Below are 26,683 nucleotides of genomic sequence, written 5' to 3' on the forward strand. Positions count from 1 at the left end.
CACAACAGCCTGGAAAACTTATCAGTGCTAAAGTCTGTCTATTCTCCCCAAGTATCCCTCTTTCACCACCACTATACACAACATTAATTTAAGCCAGTCTGATCTAATACAGCTGTTATTTGCCATAATGTATTTATCAAGTAAAATAAAGACCAGGAAAACATAAGCAGATATAATCCCCCTACCTTGGTACTGCATCCACAGAGGATGAAGCTGGAACCTTGGGCACCTGACAATTTGTGGCTGCAGCCAGCTTTAAGGCAGATGATGGAACAGCACTTAAAGTCCTAGGTATATGCCGTGCATTGAGCGTGGTAATAGAGTTTACAGTGGCAACTGATGAGGGTACAGTTAATCGAATGTTGTTCCCAATCAGAACCTGAGTTGTTGCAGAATTGGCAGCAGTTACTTGGTGACTCAGTGCACTGTGGGAACTTGAAGTCTGTGTTATATTTGAAGGCTGTAACAAGGCTGAACCTGCTGTTGATGATGAGCTTGTATGGACAAGTGCTGTAGGTGTAGTACTACTGAGGTGTAAGCCCTTGTACACTCCTGCAACAGAAAAAAAAATAAATCAGTAAGCTCATTTTTCAGAAGACACTCAGCTCCACACAGACATGTCTTCATTGTAAAAATCAAGATGCAATCAAATTCTGTCAAACAGCTGCATACCTGAGGCTTGAAGAATGCCATTCACCCCAATTCCAAGCACCACATCATCCTTCATTTTGAATCCCATCAGCTGTTCTGATGTAACCAAAGCTGAAGCAGCAAACTGAGCACTAACAGAATCCAGTGTCTTGGAAACAAAACCCTAGAAAGAACAATGGTGGCATATATATGTGATTGAGGGTTCCAGAAAGTCAGTACTCTCCCCATTTTAAAGCTAGTACAAAAACTAGTACAACAAAAAATTGATACATGTAAATCAGAACCGTGGACCAGTCACTCTCAGAGCAAGTTGTCAGCATTTGGTACAACTAGTTAAAATCTGAACTGTGGGGTTTTCCCATGCACTTTTAGCTCCATTAAAACAACACAGAAGATATTCCCAAGAACTATTCAAAATACAAAGAAACTTATTTCCAAAGTTCTATGTAACAACACTGTTTCACAGATCAACCTGTTCTCATGAAATTCCAAACCCAACTCAAGAGACTTGGAGGTTCAGACTGCAAACAACTTCTGAACCTTTTCATGTGTCTGGCACCACTGCAAGCACTACATGTTTATGAATGTTAAGACACTTTCACAGCTGTATGGAGGACATATTCAGGAGTCAGGTTTAATTAACTGAAATTCCGCTCTTAAAATCCCCCACTGACAAGAGGATAACAACACGGCTGGAGATTTCTGTAATTCATATTGCTAAGGCTTTGAAAATTTCATTAATTGACTGACCCATCTTTTTTTTGTTAAGAGGGAGCAGAGGCAACGCCTGCCACACTCACCTGCAGTGTCCCTTCTAAACACTTTACAGAATGGCTATGATGTAGATTCAGGCGAAAGCCACTTTCCTGTTGGTTAGTTTCAAGGTTCTATGGCAACAGTTGACAATTAGAGATGAACCCTGGTGGGAAACAATGAGGGATAAATCATAGCACAGACAAATCCCTCACCTGTGATGTGTTGGCAGAGGAATTACTATTTGCTTGCTGTTGATGAATTTGTGCAAGCTGCTGTTTCTGCATTAGTGCCAGTTGCTGTTGATGTTGCTGGTATTGTTCGGCTGTAAATGCTGAACAAAATATAAAACGAGAAAATACTATATCAAAATATGTAGGTGTTGTGTATATAAACACATCTATTTTATAAACCTAAAGAAACCCCCAAAAAACTACCACAGCAAGTTCCTAAGAGACTTATGCACCTTTATGTCAAAAAGCTGACATTCTCCTAGAAATTTTTTGTTCAAGCTAAACCTTCTCTTTTAAAGCTGTTTTTTATAGTGTAATAACTGAATTCAGCTCAAGATATCAAAAAAGGAGGGGGAGAATGGAACCAAAACACCATCAAACCCACCAAAAAGTAATAACAGATTAAAAAGAAAGAAGAGGTAGAAATGGCATCGTTTTCACTTTGTGAAACTACAGTATCTGTGTTATTTGTGGAGTAGGTTTATATGCCCAACTGGGCAACTGCAACGCAGCCCTCACTGACAGCACTCTGCAGGCAGCAAGGGGCTACAGTTAAGATCTATGTTTCAGCTGAAAACATTAAGCTGGGCGCGCTCCCAACTGGGCTGGCTATTGCAGGACTGTATTTTTGTTGTTTGTAACCACACACGTACAAGCAATTCCACCAATAAAAAAATTTCATGAAACTACACCCTTCTCTCTAAAAGTCTTAGAAAGGTGACTCAGTCAAGCAGAATTTTGTCCAGTTAACCCACAAGTATAAAACTGATAAAGTGTTACTTGTACGGATTGACAAGGGGATGCCCAATGGTGCAGCAGAGTCACCAGTTCATTAACTAACTTCAGTGTTAATTTTTTTTTTTTAATTTATGTTTCCAAAACAAAATGAAGTCTCAGTTTTCAATTTACAAACTGAATCAAGGCTAGAGTGTGAATGCCCTTGCAAAGGATATGTCCTTCAGATTTTCCCTTCCATTTTATACTCAGACTTTATAAATGCTCCCAAGTAAGTGCTGTAAATAGCATTCATACTTCAAGAATGCAGTGGAAGTCACACTTTTGGGGAATTTCACTACTGCTTGGCAACAAATCACCATCACACTTAAATCCTGTTCACAAATTGCAAATTTTAAGAATTTTTTGTTAATCTACTCCTTCAGGCTTGCTTACCTGAAAAAAAAAATACTATAATAATGTCCTGCTTCTGGATACAACAGGATTCTGAAGACCAATTATACCTTACATATAAACTTGAACAACAAATCAGTATAAATGGCTAACCAAAACAAGAACTAATATTTGGAAACATCAAACCAAACACTACTGAGCATGCATTTTCCCATTGTATTTGTCCTTTTCTGGTGTAAAATTTGTTCAAAATACTCCTAGTATGCACTAGAAGTAGCATTAAAATTATTACCAGCACTTTGCTGTCTGAACACTTGAAGTGACAGATTTTGATTCAGCTGCTACAGTCACGTTATTTTTTTTTTTTTGTAAGTAACATCCTTCAGCAAGTAAGGATGTAGCACTTACTTATATAGTCATAAATGACAAATTCTTCCCCAATACTGTTACAGTTAAATCTCACAGCAATGTTTTAAACTATTCTTAAAATAGCTTAGTAGTAGTAACACTGCTCATAAATGTCCTTACTAAAAAAACCAAAACCAAACAAACTAGAATTCATAGACCAAATACTCAAGGAGTTAACTGTTTAATTTATACAAAGAGTTAAGATTTATAAGTTCTTTAGATTTTTTTTTAAACTGTCACCAAACACAAGTTAGGGCGAGAAAGCTTTAGCACACAAAGATTAGCACGTAGAAAGCTGACCAGCAGTAGCAGAGGGAGAAAAATGGATATATTGTCCTGGTACTAAGAGATATGTCATTTCTATTGATCCATTAGTAGTGATTTATTGTTTTTTTAAACCCTGAAATTTAGAATCAATATGGTTTAGCCAACATAGTGCCAATGATATTGAAGGTTCCATTTATTTATTTATTGTGTGATTCTTGGGGTGTCCTGTGCAGGGCCAGGAGTTAGAGTTGATGATCCCAGTGGGTCCCTTCCAACTCAGCATATTGTACAATTCTAAGAACAAGGTATTTTATTCTGTAGTATGACACATAATATAATGTTTAGTATATATAAAGCTTAGGAATAGATTGTATAATTGATGTAAATAAAGACAACACACAGAATGATAAAGAGGAAAATGGGCAAAAAGAGTACGTTATACCACCATCTTTGACTGAATTATGATTAGAATTTCCAGCATCATAATCATCTCACTTTTGCCTATTTAAGTAAAATTTACTAATAGTTCATTTCAGTTTTCAAGTCCTAAGTATATTTAAGATTCTAACCATAAACCAGAGTTGAGGTAAGCAGTCACCTGTGTTGGTTTAACCACCTCCAAAATACTGTTTTCTTTTGGAAGAACAACAAATGAAGCTTACACAGGCTGTGTTTGTTCAGGAAAGACTACGCTAAAGATCAGCTGTAAGTGCTCCCCCTTCTTTCCGGAAGTGCCATTTGGAAAAACTGTATGTTTCCAATTGTACCTCAGCGAATCTCTCTCCAGGCACTCTGTGACCCTTGCAGCTGTACATTTCCCACCACTACGAAACAGTTACACAGCTGTCAAAGGAAACAAGTGACAGAAGAACCCCACTATGACTACCACCCTCATCTATATTCCAACTGCTTCCCTTCCACTTAAAAATACTGCCTGGAAAATACACTCAAGAACGTTTCGGGCGTTTTTTCAATTTAGGTTAAATATTCGGCAACATTTTTGCTGCTTCCCTTACTGAAGGTAAAAGTCTACCAGACATTTCAAAATACTATTTACAACTATCAGAGATCTACTGTGAATTCTGAATCAACTGCATCCAGGTTAGAAACACAACACTGCTCATAAAGGCCTGCTGCAAGCTACAGCCTCCTAAAATAATCTGATTGGTATTCCTTTTCCATTCCACAGGATACACAGGTATGCTCATGTACAAGAGGTTATAGACTGTAATTATATAAGCCAGCTCTTCCCTCTCCATGTTAAAGAAACACTACATTGAAGGTTTTATTGAAAGCAATACCACTGAGAACTACCCAAATCAAAATTTCTTCCCAAGACTGCAAGCTAGGACATCATACTCTGTTCATCTTCTGTTAGAAGCCACCATGTACTTTGCCAACACCACCACTGGGTTTCTTCCCCTCCTGCTCTCAGGGTAGAGTCTACATTACACTTCAATTGAAGAATAAGCACATGAATTGTGAGATCTAAGTTGCTTCTGAAAACTATTGTTCCCAAAAAAAAAAAAAAGGTATGTACTTTACAAGAAAGTACTTTCGTCCATTTAACCTTCCACACTCATTTCCTGTGGTACACAATTGTGACTGGAACTGGGGAAATGGTACATGTAGAAGAAGTAAAAACGACTGTCATTCTCTTTTGTGTCATACACAGGTCTTTATCTGCCTGGGAAAAAATGAGCAGGCAAGCAGCAAGCCCAGACCTTTCCTGAACACTGAAAACAGGAACCATATTTTTGGTAACTCAGAAGAGTATTGCTACACAACACCAAACAAAGTTACATATTCCTGACATTACTGGAGGCCTTTAAGGCTTTAAAAACATTCATAAAGCAACAGACAACTGAACAACAGCTTGAAGTTTAAAACATGGACAAGACAAAACATTCACTAGTTAAAGACAACACATGAGATTTTAAAACAGAGTCTTGCTTCAGCAGCCCCAGAGTGCAGTGCATACAGACTCTTCTCAAACAGCATGCTGGGACCTCAGTGGTCCTGGTTCCATCACACAGTAATGACTATTTAATAGTTTGCAATTTTCTGAATGCAACAGTGACGAAACATCCAATTTCATTCACTACATAGAATCACTATACAGCGAGAGGTGAAGGTGGAAATCTCAACCACCACTACCAATACATAATAAATAAGAACATTATCATTTCAGAGTATCTCAACTGTCTTTCACAGCTAACAGCTGCACTTCTATACAAAACCTCTACATACTTTTCAAGGCACTTGCAGTAATTTATGCAAGTCTTAACCTAGTAATTTATGCAAGACTCTTAACCTAGCTCAACTCCTTTTCTAACCTTAAACATGAGAAACCTTTAAGGCCCAATTCTACCTGGAGTTATTCACATCTCAAGCTGGTTATCAGCAGATGGGCAGCTCAAACTTTACCAAGAGACTTGGTTACACAAATGCTTCTTGTTTTCTTGCAGCATACTGTATCAAGTTGTCACATTTCAGTTGAGACAACCCTCAGATTTTAAGTCAGTACATTGTGTTATGCTGTTATTCTCTTAACAGCTTGGAACAACAAACACACACCTATTCTGCAATTGTATTAGTGTTATACTTTGGCAGCAAGGAAATGTTTTCTAGCTTACAAACTGCAAAAAGCAATGGGAGGTAGAAGAAAAAACTTCAGGAGTTTTCAGCTACGAGTACAAAGAAAGAAACATCGTACGTGACTGATACTGACTGACAGGATACATGACTGCTCAGTATCTCCTTTGTGACAGCTACAAATCCTGTTTTATTAAGAACTGAATTATTGCACACTGTACTATGAATGTGTTTTCCTTCAATCATTTTTATGAGCACTTGTAAACCCTGGGATGATTACATGTCCATTTTTTTCCCCTCAAATTAAACCACTGAATATCAACTTTCAATTGGATGATTCTGTTTATGTATCACCCGAGTTCTCTGGGGTGCTGATACTCAACAGGTGTTTTCTGGAGCACAGAGTAACAGTGATACTGTCAATGGACTTTGAGCTCAAAGATCCACAGTTTGCAGCAGTTTTATACCGCAATATAAAACTATGCTAACAGTGCTAACTGGTTTTACCACAGTATTTAACATGTACCAGCCTTACAGTGCTGTAGCTTACATTTGGCTTCTCTGAAAACTCAAGTCGTTCCCAAATGTGGCCAAAACCAGGGAGGATGGCGGGGCTGACTGCTGCATTTGTGTGAGATTGGTCTTTGTAGGATAAACAGCCACAGTCTCCCCTCAGGACTCCTCCTGCAAGTTTCACCCGGAGGTGACTCACCAGTTGTTACTCTGTTTCCCTTCAGCAGAAAATACAGATTACAAAAAATTGACCACAATAACCAGCTTCCTAAAAGAACAGGGAGCATATCCTGGAAAGCAGAAAATGCATGTGTAAACTCCCCTTCCCTCTACTAGCATTTCCTTTCATTTCCTGAATGGAAGGTGCTTGCTAGATTTGCCAGGCAAACTGAGCAAACTTCATGGAGTGAACACCATGACCTATCCAGGTAATAATTTCTTTTTCTTTTTTTTAGTAAAAAGTTTTAAAAATGTAATACTGAGAGATTCAAACAGCTTAATTAAACCTTTCAGCAAAAGTTTCAGTCCTGTTAAACATCTAAAGAATTAGATATTTAAATTACAGTAACTTAAAACCACTTCAAAGGTGTTTCATAACATTGTTAAGTATTTGTTCTCATGAGTGGAAATGTTATTTCAGTGGGAAAACTGAGGCCTTAATACTATATTGGGTTTAAAGAACCTCTCTACAATCCACTTAAGAGTACTAGATTCCCTGATCCTTTCAGTGGATGACTATTAAAGAGGCAGTTTTGACCAGGTAACAGAAGAAAGATCCCCTAACTAAAGCTTTCAACTGAGAAATTCCATAAACTACAGAATTGCTGAAGTGTGTGGAAAGATGATATATTATGTTACAATGTTTTCTTAAGGGAAGCACATGAGAGCATCACATCCCCGCTGTGTAAGAGAACAATTAGTGGTTACTAATGCCAAAGTGAATGCAAAGCAAACATCAATCACAAAGCTAAGTAATCCAGAACATCACATTTTTAAATCTCTCTCTTATGAGAGATGTCATCTGGATTACATTGCCTGGTTAAAGATTTTCTACCATACAGCAAGTTCTCACCAGTGAATTCAGAAGATTGGAGAGACTTAGAGCCATCAGTGTGATTTAGTATTTGATGCACCAGGCCCAAAGATGTTTCACTTTCTGAAAAGAAGTTCAAGATTGGTTTTACTTAAACATGGCGTTATTAGACACTATGAGAACATGAATCATTATGCCCTTGCTTATTACTACAACAGCCTTTTATTTCAGCCCAACAGAAGTATGAAATTCCTAACATCAGAACTCTAGAAATTATAAACTAGATATAAGGTCTACATACGCACTCCCTACTTGGTAGCAGAAGACAGACAGAAAATAATTAATAAGGATTTTTACTAGCCATTGAATGAAAGCTAGAGAAGTTTGCTGTGCATTTATATTTGTCTGCCCATCATTCTTAATATGAGTTTCCACCACACGTCTCAGGCCAGTTGGGGTACACACAGTTACAAATGTGGTGATCCTTGCACAGAATGCAAAGTGTAACAGTTTCTGCAAGTCCAGAGATCCATCACTTTGGAGTAAAGTTTTACTCCGAGTTGAAGCTGAATAAGAAAAGCTAATATAACTACGAAGTCTTGAAGTCTCCAGAAATGCTCAAGTGTTTTAGTGTGGCTCTTATCCCATCCTCAGTCACATTTCCCACATTAAAGAAGCTTTTCCTTTTAATATTTCCTCCTTCAACTAAGCTTAGGGTGGGCTCTAAACATCTGTTAAAACATCTCAAGGCCATTGCTTCCTCAACCAGGACACCAACAGCTCAGCCACAGATGGGCCAAGGCCAAGACTGTTAAATTCCAATGATGACTGAAAATAGCCATTACAAATTCCAGTACTTTTCATGACCAAGTTTATCCTGTAATGTGAAAGAAGTATTTCAAAAATGGGAAAATAGTAACACAGATAGCAATGTTGAGACTGTTACAGATACAAAGGTTAAATAAAAAGATCTGAACACAGCCAGTGGTGGCATGAAAATCATGAAAAGGCAGGACAAGCCCTTCTACTCTGCTGCAAGGAATTGCCACAAGGATTGAGGAGCTTCCTCCTGCTTCTTTCTGGGAAAGGGTTGCCTAAAATCAGCCATCAGGTATCCTTAATAAGAACATGAAATAACAGTATAGAATCATAGAATGGTTTGGATCAGAAGGGACCTTAAGGCTCATCTAGTTCCAACCTCCCTGCCACAGGCAAGGACACCTTTCAGTACACCAGGTTGTTCAAAGACTCCATCTAACCTGGCCTTGAACACTTCCAGGGATGGGGTAACTTCTCTGGGCAACTTATTCCAGTGTTTCACCACCCAGACAGTTAAGAATTTCTTCCTAATATCAAATCTAAACCTATTCTCTTCCACTTTGAATCCATTTCCCCTTGTCCTGTCACTACATGCTCTTGTAAAAAGTCCCTCCCCATCTTTCTTGTAAGCTCCTTTCAGGTACTGGAAGGTCCCAACTAGGTCACCCCAAAGCCTTCTCTTCTCCAGGCTGAACAAGTACAGATCCTTTAACCAGCGCTACCTTATTTGGGAAATGGAAGTACAGTTCACTATCCTGCTAGACCCCCAAATGTGCTAAACTGCTTTTAAAAAGCAGATTGAGAGATGCAAAAAAGAGCATGCAAGTGTACTGAGACAGTAAAGTTACTGAATAGTAAAGCACAACTTGCATCACATCATCTAAATATCTGGTTTACAAGAAAACACAAAATAAATTATGTTGGATTATTTAACTATGTTCAGTATTCCTGCAGCTTTTCATACAGTAAGATCTACAATCACAAACATCAAAACGCTAACAATGTTCCGTAAGGCTTTTCCTCAAAGGGCAAGTTACAAATTCAGTGAGCAGTTAACTGCCAGCCTCTTCAGCCTTGCCAGCTTTCAGACTGTTTTCAAAGTGATCCAGCTTCTGAGTGACGAAGGCAGAAAACAACAGAATGCAAGACTGTTGCCTGCTCTTACTGTAGAGCCTGGGAACCAGTGCCCCAGTCTTTACCAGTGACGGGTATCTCTGCTCTGCTTCTTAAAGACAAGGCTGGAACAGAAGGATACATGCTGTGCAGTCTTAAGACTCTTAAAAGTCTCTAACTTTTGTTACTAGATGCAAGTATTCCAAAGTCCAAATGCAACATATTTAACAAGTCTCCAGCAGAAAGCACAGTCTGTCTATAATATGATGCAGTTCAAAGACTACTATTTGCCCAGCAGAATCAGATCAATCTAACAAGGGACAGAAACGCTTCTTATTCCTTATGCCTATTGTACAATCCAGAGTTACAAGCTCCATCTCTGAAGATTTTGATTCAGAAACTTGAGATTGTCAGCAATACAAGGCTCCTTTTCTGAAGTAATTTTGCTGCATTTTGTTCACAGTTAGTAGCTCCCCAACTAAACAAGTTAATTCTCCACAATAATCTTGATTTAATGCTCTTGCTTGCTTTTTAGTGGTGTTCTGTATAACGTGTGTGAAGATCTCTGAATCAGGTCTTTTTGCAAGAAAGCAAAGGATAGTTTTTCATAATTCTTCAGCAAGATGAAAAGGAATCACCCTCTTCCAAAGTGATGCTACTTTTCTTGGCCACTTGATCCAGGTGCCAAAGTTTAGCCTTCAGCACACAGCAAGTATTCAAGTAACTCTGTAAGGGATTTCTTTTTTTAAGGCATCCCTTTTCAGTTTATACACAAAATCTCAATGCAACAACATCTTCCACACATCTTTGATGCTGAGCATTCTGAAAGCCAGGACCAGAATAACTTGCATTTTCTTCAGGGTCAAAGGCACTTCAAAATGTTTATAAAATGCCCAGTTCTTTGGGGAAACTTCTCTCTGATCTTCAGGATGAACAATAATGCTTCCTGTAGCCAGAGAATGGTATAGAAGCACAGCTGCTATAACACGTCCTATGCTTAACAGAAGACCTGAGATACAATCTCCACTTCATGCCCCTGCTGGCCATGCATAACAGACCGTAGAAGCAAGGTTTTCCATAGCAATTGTTCCATGTCAGCAGCATGTCTGCATCATTCAAGGCAGAAAAAGTCCAAGACTTATCTACACTTTAGTATGGAAACAGACAAAACGCATGTGAAGTACACGATACACATGGCAACATGACCACCTCTGCTGGTCACTACAGAATCCTAGGATGAGCTTCCTCTTAAAGGCAAGCAATATGGTTTGACCACAACTCAGAGTAGTAGCAAAAAGATTTAAAAAAAAAAAAAAAGGTATTAATAAGTGTTTGCTGGTAGAAAGACCAACAGCCAATTCAAAAACCTAAAAGGTAAAGAGAAAGAAACCCCCAAAAAAATAATCTATGCCCACAACAAACTCCCATCTTTAAAAACAGTGAAGAAAAAGTAACAGGTACACTGTACAGAGTTGTTAATCTGTAGTAGTAACTATCAGAAAAACTTTAGTACAGCTGTTAGATACCTGATGTTCTCTACAGTATTTGCTACAGAAAGTAAAAAGACAACTCAGCAGCTGCAACTGACTGGCACCACTGAAGAAGTCAGACTCACATGAGACATACAAACAGCCCTGTGATCTGTGCAGACAACCTATCTCAGAGTCCTTTAAAAAACAGAAAAAAAAATCCACTAAAACACAGACTGGCACCGAGAATTAGACTCTGTGCTCCTTTTGAACCCCTACACCAGCAATCAGCAGTACATCACATAGACACAAACTTCTATACACCTCCAATGCCACAAGAATCCCAACTAAGATTATAAATATACAGATATAATCTGCCCAGATATACTACTACTAAGTGACTATCCGAAGACTGTGGTAACTGATTTAAAAGTGTATCTATTACTTCAGACAGCTACATTTTTTAATTGAATATTTAATTCCTGTATCAAACCCTAACAAAAATATGAAACTAAACTCTGTAACATTTAGATTTTGAAAAGCATGGAATACTAACTTACATATTTTACATGGATACTAAGCCATCTGCACAGAATTCCAAGCACAAATTAGTGTTATATACCAGGTACTTACACACATGTATTACTTCCCCACGGGCTTCAAGATGCAACCACACAATTAAACCCTGGTATGGAACTCATCACCATAAATAATAATAGCATTTAATTCCTAAATGATGTAGATAAACATCCTAACCATCTATTTCAGGAAAAAAGACTCTAAAAGGGGGTGTGTGTTTATTTATACACACACACACAATTATATAAGCTTTAAACTCAATCAGTCAATTTTTCAAATCTACACGTTTTCAGATGCAAAGTATTGCCATTAATACTTTAAAGTGCATTTATAATCTATTCAGTACCCAATAGTTTCGTTTTCACACTCATAACCTGGCTACCATTTTATCATAGTTCAGACTGGTCATCATCCAGAGGATGCTCTCATTCAGTTCTGGACTTGCTTTACTTATTTGAACCACTTGAAGGGCAGAATTTAAACACCAAAAGCCAAACTTACATAACAAACCAGAAGAACCATCACTTCTAGCCTTTGTACATTTCCAGCAAGAATTATCATAAAAGAGGAAAGAAAGGGGGATAGGGGCAAGGATAGGGGCAAGGACCTAATCTAGGGCAGCAGGGAGAGGAAGCATGAAATAAAGCAGCAGAACAAAGGCGCTCACTAACTCTACAAATGCAAGTAGAAAGAATTTTCAGGTTAAAAAACCCAAAACGTGGTACAGGGAGAAAAGGTACAAAATATATTGGCAAACAGGAGGATTAAAGTCATCTGATACCAGGGTATCAGATTTTGAGCAAACCACCAAAACACCTCACAATTTGATTATTTTATTAGGTATATGCATCTCTCCCCACTGCACTCCTACATTATCCGGGTGTTGTGATTGATTTCCAAAGCCATAATTCAAAATGTACGGAAAGCATGATTCTAGAGACTCCTTACAAAACTCCTTACAAAGGTGAACTTTTAAAGTTATTTCTTCATAAAAAAACTATGTCACTTTAACCTACTATAAAAAGATGACATTTATGGTACTGACTCATCAAAATTCATGAGTTATTTAAGTTCCATTCTAACACTGTAAATGCCAGTCTTCCAATATGAAGAGCCCTACAAAAAGAGCGATGCTTTCCAACAGTGTTCCAATTAAAAAACACCACCACATCAAGTTTTTTCAGTCAGGTCCTCAAATCTGTAATTGGGTTCTGTAAGATGTAGTCTGCCACTTGCTGACAAGACGTAGAGGTGATTAGTCCAAGAGTTTTGCTAAGCATGAGTAGATGCATCAGTGAGAGTGGGCTGGGTACTTTTTGGATGGGAAATGCCATTTAAGTTCATTTAAATTCAATTAAGAATTCATAGCATGCTGGGATTTTAAATGCAAACATTTTAACTAAACAATTCCCATCACCACCACACTTTGTATTAAAAAAAAATTTGGAATGTAGTATTTACATCAACATTTCAATTAACATGTTTTTAATTTTAAAAATCCAAATCCTCAGTCAACTGAAACCCTACACAATATTGTTTTTAAAGCTTCGTATTTCTAAACCTGTAATTACATACCACTGTAGCACGTGCATAAATCTCAGATGCAGTACTCTACTGCTAGCAATAAATGCAAACAAACATTCCATGTAGCAAATAAAGAGATACACATGAAGATGGGCTGTTACCATCAAAACAGACCACGATGTAAAGTATGGATGACCTAATGATATTCTGGATTTTCTGAACCAATTTAAAACTTCTGGAAGCAAGTTTGTTAAATTAAACATACCAATATGTGCTGAACCACTGCTACTTTTACTTTGTGTAGAGGTACTGCATGTCTGGGTCCCGGGTTGTGCTGTGCCTGTTCGATTTAAACCCCTGTATAATTTCCTACAGGAGAGTTCATCATTGTCACTGTCATGTAGGGATGGTGTCCGAGGCCTAAAATGCCGCCATCTACATGATTTGATATTGACTAGTATCTGACTGAGGTCTTTTGAGAAAGATTTGTCCGAGGTATTTGTTTCTGAGGTATTGGCAAATTGACTGATTGAAGAGTGTTGTGATGAGGAAAACCTTTCCAAATCCAGGTGATGAAATGCATTATCGTAGTCCGAATGCGCTCTGTCCAGCAGCACCCTAAAACCAGGACAACAATGTAGAATTACACAGTGGCAAGAAAACACGAAGAAAGTCACCAGTTTGACATGTGTGCTTGGGGATGACAAAGGGATAGAAGAAGCTACATAAAGCTCTTCTAGAACAAGCAAACACACACTCCCTCCCAATGCATGACTACCTATTATTTTACAGTAAATATTATATTTAGGTATATTTTAGCTTTTACTGTTTCAAGAGCTGAGGTACAACATCATGTATATATTAAGACTGCAACAACATGTAATTAAAAAACAGCAATTCCATAGCACTCACCTTCCACCACGGCCAACCCGTCGTCGTGCAAACCCAATACACCTCTGGGGAACGGTGAGGGTGGTTAAGCAGTATCTGTAACGCACGTCTCCTAATCTTCCCTCTTTAGGGCTACTCCATGGCCAGTTGCCAGGTTGGTCTAAATGAGGCTTGAAATAATTTTAAACAGTTAGACACAAGATGTTTTCCAACAGTGACACTCTCGTCTTATAATACATAAGGAAACTCTACTTACAGCATAGTACTGACAGCCTGCTTTCCTACGGAAGGCAAAAGGACCATCGGGATCATTTTCTTCCTCAGCCTCCGAAGAACCAGACAAAACCTTTAAAGAGGGGATGGGGAGGTAGGGTATATGAGGAGAGATATTAGCAAATTCATGAGTTTTACTTCTGTTCTTTCCCCAAGAGCAGTACAAAACTCTAGAGGTCCTACCTGGGAGAGAGGTTCTTCATCTGAGCTAGGAAAATCATACTGATTCAAATCTTTAGCATTAAAGACTGGCAGTGCAGCAGGACTTGTCTGTTGAGGAGTAGCAGCAGCGGACGAAGGTAAGACTTTTGGCTTCTTCTCATACTTTCTTTTGGGTCTAATAACATCAGGCTTATCTTGCTGCAAGAAAAATAAAAAGCAGTATAAAATTACACACAGATGAAAATTACATTAAAACAGGAGTTTAAGAAAACTCCTGTGTAAGCAAGCTAAAATGTGAACTCATCTCTCCACCATCTTGATAGTAAAACATGCAGTCATTTCAAGAGTATCTGCATTTCATTTTCAGTAATGGAAACATTTAAGAAACAAAGTGGAATCACACACTGTTTGCTCAATACGTGCTGGCTAACTCACTAGCAGTTAAGGTGACAGAATTACTTTGGAGAAGTAGACCAAAATACATATGATGATCTCCATGAGGGACCTTTTTCATTTTCTAGCATTTTGAATTAATAGCCACTTATGCAGTGTTAGGGGAATTACTAAGTACCAAACAATGCTTTAAAGGCAAAAATAGAAGTTAGACTTCTCAAAGGTATCTATAATCTCACAAATGCCTCTAAAAATTAAACACATTTCCCCACACTATGCAAAGCAAAGTTTAAGTGCCTTTCCCAAGTTTCCAAGAACCAAATTTCTTTCAAGCTGTGAGACACTGCACTGACCCAACATCACTGAGGCAAGTACACGCCAGCAATCACAACTACATTGCTCCACTATCAATGGAAGAATTCACTGATTCAAAACACTCTGTCAGTTGCAGAACAGCCTCTGGATACTCTTCACTCACAAGAAGTCTTAGTTTAAAATTCAAATTATACCTCAGCATTTCTCCTGTGTTACCTGACCTATTTAACATGCTCAGTTGTTCGCACTGTAGCTATGCTTTGTATGACACAAAATTAAAGCCTGCAGGAAAAAAAGTGCTGGTCAGCTGTCTAAATCAAACAAGGTTCTTTGATACTTTACTTAAATATGAAACCAGACAAAGATATACAGCATCCTGGGAATACTAGTAGATCTTATTTTAAAAACAAAACAAAAACCAACCCTCTGGATTAAAATAGCTACATAATTTAGAACAATATATGGATTTTACATCAGTAGTTCCATCTTTGTACAACATCTAGGTAATAAATACAGTTTTGTTCAGGATATCCTAACTTTAGGGGTAGTATTAGAGAAAAATGTTTCTATCCCCCTGAATGAGAACACAATTGCACGTGTCCTTTTGTCTGCAGTTTGTCTAGACTTTATTTCTGTCTTAAGAAGTACAGGGAGTCTGTATGTTATCCTCATAACTCCCAACAGAACAAAGCACTTTATTTCACTTGCAGCTTTGCTACCTGTTGTTAGTTTCAGAAAGCCTCCCCCCCTCTCCTCCTATCCTAAAATGCTGTATCTTGTGTACTTTATAGCCAAACAGTAACTCAGTTACTGACATTACTCACTTTGACTTTATATTCTTTCAGTTCCATAGCTTCTTGGTGTTTAAAAGAACTGCTGTTAGTCACAGGAATGATGGGAATAGCATAGGTAGGTTTAAGTGGTTGCCGCTGCGCCATGACTTCAGACATGATCTCTCCACTGTAGTCACCTAAATTATACCTGAAATCAGAAAACATTTGTTGGAGTGCTTACAATGTACATCTGGTAAAAAAACTGAGAAACATGGAGAAACAAGAACTAATACTTGAAGTTTGGGGTAAAGGGACATCCAGGACATCAGCAAGAAGTACAGAAAGTATTATTACAGAAAAGGGACTAATAACATAGAAAATTCATTGCAATGGTTAATGCTGACAAATAAAAAATGATAACTACTCTGTAAAGCATCTCCAAAGCACAGTACTATAAAGGAAAGAAGCAGAAACTAGAAGGAAAGAACAGGAGAGGGTTACCCTCTCCCCTCCCTTGGGGACTGCTGCCATTTAAAACCCATACGTTTATCACTTGAAAGGTTTTAAACAGTGAGGCAGAGTGCCTTATTCATTAATCCTTCCCCTTTTGTATTAGGGAATATTTTCACAACAAGTAGATTCATGAAACATATTACATTTCAAATCCTGTGACAAATGCTGGGTTGAAGTGCAGTTCTCCACTCTGAGGGAGATATTAGTGTCTTCCCTCTATTCAACAGCTTATTTTATGAGAAAGCTACTGTGAAAACCTTCAAGATTTCCCCCCTCTCCGGTTCTGCTTAAAATGCTCAGTGCTTAAAAAAAGTGCCCTAGCAGAAAAATTCAGCTTGCCTCCCTAAGAATCCAGACTAAAAAGTTAGTTCTAGAGCTTTAAGATACTGACTCAGAACATTTGCTTTCAAACATGGATACTTGAGCTAGGGAAGTCTACTCAGATTCTAAGTATGAACCTAAAGAACAGCTCCACATTGCAACTGTAAATCTCAGCCAATTAGGAAAGTGACAACTGGGCATTTGGCCCTCAGCACAGCTGACCAACAGGATGTCAAAAGAAGCACAAGTTGGAGATGACTCACATTTCATACTGTATGAAATGATTATTTCTTTTCTTCAAGAGGGCGTTTGATCAAGCTTTTTTAGCAAAGAATCACAATCATGAAGTCAAAGAATGGTAATGTTTGAAAATGGCCTTAAAAACAGCTGATATTTCCTTAATCTATGTATTTAACATGCATTTTCACCTGAAACTATGATCTCTCTTCTGGTATAACATACAGAATAGATAAACACATTTGAAAACATGTACACATCTAATGAAACAATGTAGCTCAGTTTGACGGATCACCTTGCCACAATAAGCAACTTCCTAGCCTTATATTTTGCTCTCCATAGCCATATATGAAACTATGTTATCCTGTAAACACGTCTAAATACTTATTTTAAAAATCTCCCACTGTTTAAATATTTGAAGCAATCAGAATAGAAAGCAGCTTCCAAAGCTTTCTGCAGCAACTTTTCAATGAACATTACCTCTTTTCCATAATTTCCAGTGTTAAATGCAGCAATTCTCTCTTGCTTTTTTCTCTTCTCTTTATCATCTCCAGGATGGTCACTGCACGACTGAGATCTCGACGCAGCTTAAGCATCTTCTCGTAAGAAGCTTCATCATTCTTCCGATTCTGCAGATACACAGAGTATATGTGTTTCCCCTCATCATTTAAATTCAGTAATCTGAACCTCAGCAAGTTCTAAATATTTACATATACCAAAAAAAAAGACACGTCATATGCCAAACCAAGGAGAAGCATGTGCATGTTATCAATGAGCTACAGCTTACTAATACAATAAGTAGGTTTAATGGTAGATTTAGTGAAGAAATTAATATAAACTTTCATTTAATAGCTGTCCTAAGGTAGTTTTGCTTTTTACCCCTGCAAATTAGAAAAGAGAACATGCCAATTTTTACTGTTTCATTCAACACTGCAGAACTGTTTCTTTACATAATCTACTTTTTGAAAGGGGGAAAAGGAGAAGGAAAAGAAAGAACAGCTGAGAGAGGCTCTGATGTACGTACTTTCCGTGTCTGCATCTTTTCTGTTCGTCTTCTAAAAGCAACATAAGGGTCATTTGTGCTGGAACCATCTCGTTTCTCTTGTTTCACTGCTGGGATAAGAGAGGGACCTCGACAGTTTTTCCTCTTTTTAATCCAGTACTCATACACTTCTCTGATCAATTCATCATCTTCCTTCAGCAACAGCTTGGCCTCTTGCAGGCTGACTGGCTAAATGTAAAACCCAGCATGTCACTTTCATACAGTAACATACAGAGTGTGTATTTCAAATTCTTTATTCAAAGTACCATTGTACCTGCTGACCGCTGCCTTTTTCTAGTCTGTCTATCATCTCCTCAAACTGCAAAGGAGAGATGTCCATTCTTTTCTTCAACTTGTTCACAAAGATCTCATCTTCGGAATCCAAGTCATAATCCGGCTGCTCAGCATCCAAACTAAAAGCTAAATGGTACAGTGAAAGTTAAAGTTAGTTTTACTACAGAAATGTTTTGTTCTAATAGCAACGTTCAGAATACACAGCACACTCTTCTGGAGACGAAACCAAAATCATTTGTTTGAATGTTGCAGTAATATTACTTTCAAGTTACACCTATTTCTTCCTTGGAAAAAAATTACACCGTTAAAAATCAGGCATAAAAGTTACCATCTATTTGATTATGGTTTTGTTATTCAGTGTAAACTTACTAGTGGTCAAACCAGCTAGCAGCTTTCTGCCTCATTCTTTTCTGTAAGAAATTTTTAGATTGGTGAATATTTTGAATGCTGCTGAGTATTCTCTAGTTTTATGTCTTATACGATCAACAGTTAAGACTACAGCCCAAACACACACATGGGAAAGTATATGCAGACTGTATTACAATGATCTTACACATACTCTCATCAATGATTTTTGTGATATAGATGAGTCAGACTAAACTGGTTCACCATGGTCTACCCTATGTAGCAAGGCATCTTCAAATACAAGCAATGTTTTGCAGAAAGCAAACAACTGTTTGTTTTACACAATACCCTATGAAAACGCAGCACTCTGCATTCAAAACAAGATCTCCCTAGTTCTCATGCCTCATTCAAGTTGTTTTAAGTAGTAAGAGACAAATTTCTTCTCAAGTGCACACCTGAAAACACATACCTTGCTTCTAATAAATAAAGAGGTAGAATACAATGCAGCTGAAAAATCACAGTTCCAGCTGCTAGACCTGCTAGATAAAGAAGCTTTTCCTTATCTAGCCTAAACAAAGAAAAGAAGAATGAAAAGTATAACCTTAATATCAGCATGCAAGATTGCTAGTAGGAAGACAATTTTTTACAACGAGGGTGTTGAAACACTGGAACAGGTTGCCCAGAAAAGTGGTGGATGTCTCATTCCTGGAAACATCCAGGTCAGGTTGGACGGGGCTCTGAGCAACCTGACCTAGTTGAAGATGTCCCTGCTCATTGCAAGGCGTTGGACTAGATGATTTTTAAAAGGTCCCTTCTAACCGAAACTATTCTACGTTTCCAATACTTCAAGACATTATTGAGACTGTCTGATATAGAAGTCTAGCATTTAACCAAAGTTAATTAGGCATGAGATCTTTTTACATAGCACAGAAACTACTTTTTAAATTCTACTCATTACACCATGCAACAGAATTCTGCAACATTTTTTTTTCTTCCAAAAGCAATCTGAAGCATTGTGGTGCTCACATGAAGGGTCATAACCATACAGAACAGCTGCTATCTTCTAACAAAAACAAAATCCCAACAAATTTGCAAGTCATCAGCAATGCCAAAACCCACCTATTTTTAGATGTAGAACACTTCCATCCAGGCACAGGCAAATACTACCACTGCTACTACCATTTCTGCCTGGCTTGCCAATCCACTCTTACTGCCATTTTATCTTGAATATGCTTCTGGGACAGGTATCTGTTTCTTAACTATGTATTACATATTTTCCTCTTCAAGTAGATTTGTGTCCTTGCTAAAAAAAAAAAAATCTAAATTTCCCTGCAAACTGTTACTACTGACCAAGAACTAAATATACTTCTTTAGCAAGTAGTATGCATTTTTCAGCATGTTGGAAAAAAATAATTCTCAGAAGTCAAGTCATGGTGGGAGTTCAGCAGACATTTAGCAGTAAAGTCTGGCAAAATAAAGTTCTCAGTGTACAAAGAATGAGTTCCTTTACTTACGCTGTATGTGAATCAGCTGCTTTGGCATTTTAAATTCTCCAGGATATATAGATTCATAGTATGCAATATTACTTTCTGCTTCTGGAACCGGTATAACCATGTTATCCCTCTTCTCTCCATAGACTTGTTGTGCTGAGATAGCCCGTTGGAGATGATGTTCCTACAAACAAAAAAGTCAAGATGAAAACTCGAGAAAATATTTCCACAACTCAAGACCTGCTACAGTGAAAGAAGGCTATTCCTTTGCAAATGCTCTCATTGTAAACCCCCGAGCCCTGACCTGAGGAATGGTGGTCGCACTCCTGACCCAAAGTGCGCTCCCCCCGCCGGAGGGTTTCCCAGCAGGTGGCGCTCTCCCCTCACACACCCCCCACCTTCAGCTTCCCAACTCCGCCAAGACCCGCGCTGCTGGAACACCGAGCCGCGCGCACCGAGCCGCGCAAGTCCGCGAATAAATATATCTGGAGAGACACTTCGGATTGATTAGACACACAGATTATAACAAGCAGCTGCAGACAGATATTGACTCTGGTATTATTCTGTATTTGCCTTGGCCATTTATTGCCAGCAATAACAGAAAACCAGAAAGGAGGCCTGTCATCATCACCTATGAACAGCAATTACTTTTACCCACTGAATGATTCCTGAAGATGTTCTCATTTATTGTAATGCTTCCCATTATTCTCCCGCTCCTCCTCCTAATCCATCAAATAAAGTAAAAATGCAACCCATTCTTTCTGTAGTTCTCTCAAGACAGAAAGTAATATCTGCAGAGTTCATGCAGAGTTAATGACAAAACGCCACACAGCAAAACATGTGCATGTTTGTAACCGGTTTACTGACAACATAACATGCTATTTTTTTCCCTAGCATCAGTGCTAAGTTTCTTAAATTTCTATATTGTTTCTTTACTGTGCTCAGTAGACCAGTGCAGAAGTAGTTGTTGTGCCAATACAACTCTCAATGAGATGCTATAAACCAGATCACTGAAATACCTAAAAACAGCAACTGCAGCAAAAGGGTAGCAGGGATAGTTGGTTTTAACGTTGAAGCAAAACATATCAGTGTTCATCCACACGATCTTATTGCATCTTTACTTGTCTGACTTCAATTTAATTCCTCTAGTATAATAAAGGCAATTAAGATCTTCTGTCTAAACTTCAAAAGATAAGTAATCAAGAAGATTATAAAATAGGCTTTATTGTAAACTCCAGAGTTGTTGCAGCCTGGAACCTAAATGTGTTCCAAGGTTTAATTCTGCTGAAAGAATTCACAGGATTTATCCTCAAACAAATTGCAGAGATTTCTTTTCTATCTGCCCCCTGGTTAAAAGGCTTCTTCACAAAAGGAGACGAAACATGAGAGTAAGACATAGCACACAGTTGCAAGTAAAACTCACAGCAATGATTTTGATCTTCCAGCAGTTGTAAAGCTTATACACATGTGTCACCTAGGAGGCATGGCAGCTAAAATTCTTTCTTGGGTATGGACAAAATAATTTCTTTTCTACCTCTTTAGGGAGGCACTGCTCTCAGACACCACAAATTTGTGTAAACTGTAATAACTCTTCAGTTGTCCCCACAACTACAACTCTTGCAGAACAGGGAATTAAGGAATTTATCTTCATATAGCACAGTAGGATTCTAGGTCAAATACAGAGTAATAGTCAATAGCTTTTGAATAACATCAAAGGCTTATTGTTTTTATAACAGTATCAAGGGTTCCTGGTGTATCCACCCCAATCTGTGTTTCTAATCACAAAAAATGCGTTATTTCAGGGAAGAAGGCTAGACACTAAAGATTTCAATTTCTCTGATCCCCCTCTGATATGGACATGGACACAGCCTATACTTATTTACCAACAGGTTTCAGTAATGAGTACTTACAAAAATCTTAACAATATTCTTGAAACAGAAGCACACCTCGTAGTTTTGCCTGGTTCTCATCCCAATTACAGAAACACTCAGTATGTGAGCAGAGAGTGCTAGCAGATCCATATGTTATGAAAGCCACTGGATAAAATTTCCTCCACTGAAACAGTTAACCTGCTGTTCCTATTGGTTTCAATTCAAGAGACACTCCACCAAACAGAAGAAAGGAAACAGAAAAGGCGACCTCTCCTTACACCTCCACATACCAGGTTCTCACTCATTTGGACAAATCAGAAACATTAACTTTGGCCCCAACTACAGTATCTCAGCTGGTGGCTCAGCACATCTCTCTCTCTCCTGGTAATCAGGTGCAATTGTTAACTCTGGAGACACTAATTTTTAACAAGAAAGTATGTTAAATATCTACAGTTAAAAACCCTACTACAGCTTACAGTTCCTATTCTGCACTCATTCTCCACTGTGACTGTACAGCTGGTAACTCCCACCTAAATGCAACACCTCATTCATCTGAATCCATAGATTTCCACTTAAAAATGCGGTGGTTTCCTCAATTTGTCAGAATGAGCTTTGAATTCAAATCCTAATCAAACCTTCTGGCCACCCTTCATGTTATCTCTATTTACTATGTAGATACTGGAGTCCAGACACTCCTGAACACACCAACAGGCATTTTGAAGACTGAAATCCTAGGAAATCCAACAAATATTTTTATTTTTTTGGTCTATTTCTAGATATGGTTTTCTGATATATTTCCACTATACAACTGTTTCTGTTCACTGCATAACAGAGCAGTATCAAAAAGCCTTTTTTATGCAACTATCCATTATGTCCCGTGCCCTACTACAGAAAGAAGTTTGACAGGATTAACTGGGGCTTGTTCTCAAAAACCTCTTATTAGCTGTTTACAGAAATTAATGTCTTCCAGGTGATCATTCAAGCCAAATAATTTAAATTACCCATATTCCTCCAGGAACCACAGTTAGGATAACTTGCTGTAACTCTCTAGTTTCTACCTTTTCAACAGTCTATTGATTGTTACGAGGTTTTGGGTCAGGATTTTTTTGAATGGATGCCATGTTTTCGTGTGGATTTTTTTGTTAAGAAGCCCAGCTGCAGTGCCTTTTCCTCTTCTCTGAAACATCATCTGCTCCTCTGAAGTTCTCAAATAGCTGCAAAATTATTTCAGACTATTTCTTTAAATTCCTGGGATGAATTTTAGCTGGGTCAGTCAAGCTCAAAGGTTGTAATTTGTCATGTTAGAAGGAAACTCATCTAACACAAGGTTCAGCGTTGTGCCCCTCGCTGTCATTCTCCATACTACCACAGCCTTCTGTCAGACTGAATCTATGATGACAGCTTAGGGAATCAAATCCACAAAAAGCCATCTCTCTCCTGCAATTTCCCCTGAAAACAATTAGAAACAATTAGTCTTCTGACGGAGTGGATCCCTGAGCTGCCAGGGTGTGTGTGTAGAAAGCAGTAGGCAAATGGAGAAGAAAGACAATTCCCTTTGGCAGCAGTTAGCCATCAAACTGGCTTAGCCATTAAACTGGCTTAGCTGTTTCACTAAATTAAAGAAATCTTTTTAAAATGAATACCAAGGACAAAAAAACCCCACTAAGATGCATGAAATATTTCAACCATTTTAGTATCAAATACAATCAAGAAAGTTTCCTCTTACTACAAATATTTACAGAATTTTCTCATCTTATTCTGCACATTCATTGCTAGATATGTCTCACCTTGTTCCCTCTTTCAAGATAAACCTTTCATGTAAATATTAATTGTTCACATATTAGTTGTTCCTATTTATCAGTTTCCACTTTCAGTGTACTCAGATTTCTTTGTTAATGTATCCTTATTGAAACAACATTGAAACAGCTGCATTTGTCTTACAAAAAACTCAGCCTGAACTGATTAACTACACAGTAGCTTCACAGTTTCTTCCCTTTCTATCCCAGCTTGCTTCCCTTGGATTTTTCATACATACCTGTTTCACAACATATACTTATTGAAGGCAGTTTATCCCCACTGAAACTGCCTTCTGCTTTCACATTTAACTATCTTCAATCTATTTATTAGTTAGGTTTATATCCAGAAAACCTTTAATCTTCAGTTGCTTTCTCTGCCTGACATAAAATGTTATCGGAATTGCAGCTTCAGGAGTCTTTTGTTCTCTGATGTTAATTTGATCAGGTCCTTTCAGAACAATGATACTGTTCCTCAAACTTCATTCCCTTTAATTGCACTAATGGTCAGCCAACTTTGTGTTTAAAGCTATTCAATGGGTTCATCAAGAAAACCCTAAAAACCCGCTCACTCTTCCCAGCCCCCAAGTTAAGTTGTTCATCAGGTTAGCTACCTATCCTGGCTCATCATGTGGTCTGACAATCCCAGCATCAAAGGGATGCAGTGGGAGAACTCAGCCAGAGACAGATGATGCCTCAGGAATGGAGCAGCTTCATCATTTTTGCAACACTCAGCCAGAAACGTGAACTGAGGGACAGGCACTGATTTGTTTTCTCTGGTGATCAGTGACAGGACCTGAGGTAACAGCATGAAGCTGTGTCAGGGGAGGCCTAGGTTGGATATCAGGAAAAGGTTCTTCACCCAGAGGGTGGCTGGGCACTGGAACAGCCTCCCCAGACAAGTGGTCACAGCATCAAGCTTGTCTGAGTTCAGGAAGCGTTTGGACAATGCTCTCAGGCAAGTGGTGGGATTCTTAGGGATGTCTTGTGCAGGGCCAGGAGCTGGACTCAATGATCCATGTGGGCACTTCCAACTCTGGATATTCTGCAATTCTATGAACTGCACCTTATTCATCACACTATATTCCTGTCCAGAAAATTATCTAGACAGTTAAAATACCAACACTTACCAGATTACACTGCTAGTCGTTTAAACAAACAAAAGCTTGACAATCACCTTTCTCCTTTAGAAGTTTTCCTCTAATCCAAGAGCCTATAGGAAAAGTCCACTGAAATACTACAGAATGTAGCAAAGCATGACATACCGAGACATTTCCTAAGCAAAGATATGTATTGATACCATCAGTCATTCCGTAGACTTCTTTTCTATTCAATTTTAGGATAGCAAGTTTGTCCCTTGTGTCCACTCTTACTGTACACCAGTATCACCAAACACATTCCAAAACACCAAAGAGTGAAAGGACAATTTAAAGCAAGTTGGCAGCAACAAAAGCACATGGGAAAGCAGAACAGAGCAGAGCAGTTCTCGTTACAGCCTGAAGGAATTGGAACTTCTGGTCAGTTCTGCATTGAGGGGCAGCAGGATCTCTCTCAAATGATAATGCAAGGCTATAGGTATCATTCTTGGTAACACGTTTAGTACTTGCAAGCTTGTTGCATTTCTGCAACACTACATTAAAAAAAGCTGAATTACAACAATTAGAGTAAAAAAGAGAAGATACTGTAATTGTGGTTCAACCTGACTACCAGTAGGCACTCCTGCCTGCAAGCAGAAAAAAGCAGAAGCATAGCAACTGAAAGCAAGCAGTTATTTGCGTTCTTTCACATTTTGGTAACACTTGGTAAGTTTTTGGCAATGTGACTGTGGGATTGTTGGTTAGTTACAGTTTCTGAAAGAAAACTGGTACATACAGAGCACAGACGTTTCTTTGACAAAGTATCTACTCTGCAGCACACCCTGGAGAACATATGCAAAGTAAGATAACCACAGTACAAGGCCTTAAAAGATTAAGTGACATAACCCTGTCATTACAGTTGAACAAACCAAAAGGACAGAATGTATATTATTATTTTTGAAAGACAACTGAAAAAATGTTACTGCAGTTGCAATGAGTGCATCTTCAAGAAATTAAGAAGTAAATTCACTGTTTTGTAATTTGACTGCTTCCTTTCTCAAATAGTTTCTCCAATTACTTCAGAGCTCTTAGAAATAATCATTTAAGGCACATTTGCTTATGGAAATGACCCAAACAGCCAGCTATCAAGTCCAGTGTGTAGAACAGAGCAGAAAGTCTCCCAATACTCCAAGCCTACCCTAAGCAAGGGAGTAGTGTCTTTGCTGGGGGAAGTAAAAGGTGGAGTGGTGGAGGAAGCCACACACCACAAGTAGAAAGAGTTTTTAAAGTGGTATCTATAAAAAGTACACTACTGAGTTCAAATCTGTGCACGTCAGAATCCCATCTTTGCCTCTGAAATACAAAAACTATACAAAAGTACACTGCAATTGATTGTGTCATTACTGGGAACCAAGCAAAACTGTCCATCTGCTGGTCTCTGCAGAACTGCTGATCTACATCAGTATGACCAGGGCAATTCCTCTCACATACATCCCCTGCCTGACAGAACTGCTTTCCAAGGCTACCACCTCACAGTTTAAAAGGGACACCAGTTTCAACAGGTAGTTGGCAAGAAGCATTAGATTCACAACGGCTACGCTAAAACAGATCACAGTTGCCACACAATCAAGGACATACAAGTATACAAACACACATCTGTCTTTTTTAATAATCCAACAAAACTGCAGCTCATCTGAAGCATAAACACATTACCCTATAAGATGAAATAAGAAAACTTCAGAAACTGGAAAAATCAGAAGTTGTTATTTATGTCACCCAGAGGTGGTGAAACAGTGCAAGAGCAACCTG

General features: G+C 38.4%; 1 protein-coding gene across 6 annotated transcripts in view; it reads right to left on the reverse strand.

Annotated features, from left to right (window-relative positions):
- The window catches only part of EPC1 (enhancer of polycomb homolog 1), a 64,230-nt gene that overhangs the window by 2,135 nt on the left and 35,412 nt on the right, over positions 1-26,683 (reverse strand). For 3 of the 6 annotated variants that reach the window (XM_032682081.1, XM_032682116.1, XM_032682121.1), the window contains 14 exons: positions 20,159-20,318; positions 18,280-18,425; positions 17,988-18,194; positions 17,444-17,592; positions 15,944-16,100; positions 14,433-14,609; positions 14,233-14,322; positions 13,998-14,146; positions 13,351-13,703; positions 7,621-7,704; positions 1,620-1,738; positions 1,452-1,538; positions 673-814; positions 186-552 (listed from right to left, as the gene is read on the reverse strand). In XM_032682081.1, the coding sequence (XP_032537972.1) occupies positions 186-552; positions 673-814; positions 1,452-1,538; positions 1,620-1,738; positions 7,621-7,704; positions 13,351-13,703; positions 13,998-14,146; positions 14,233-14,322; positions 14,433-14,609; positions 15,944-16,100; positions 17,444-17,592; positions 17,988-18,194; positions 18,280-18,425; positions 20,159-20,318 (2,387 nt within the window). The remainder of the gene's footprint in view (positions 1-185; positions 553-672; positions 815-1,451; positions 1,539-1,619; positions 1,739-7,620; positions 7,705-13,350; positions 13,704-13,997; positions 14,147-14,232; positions 14,323-14,432; positions 14,610-15,943; positions 16,101-17,443; positions 17,593-17,987; positions 18,195-18,279; positions 18,426-20,158; positions 20,319-26,683) is intronic. The other 3 variants (XM_032682099.1, XM_032682089.1, XM_032682108.1) reach the window with 3 other exon arrangements.

This window comes from Chiroxiphia lanceolata, chromosome 1 (assembly GCF_009829145.1).
Source record: "Chiroxiphia lanceolata isolate bChiLan1 chromosome 1, bChiLan1.pri, whole genome shotgun sequence".
NCBI lineage: Eukaryota > Metazoa > Chordata > Aves > Passeriformes > Pipridae > Chiroxiphia > Chiroxiphia lanceolata.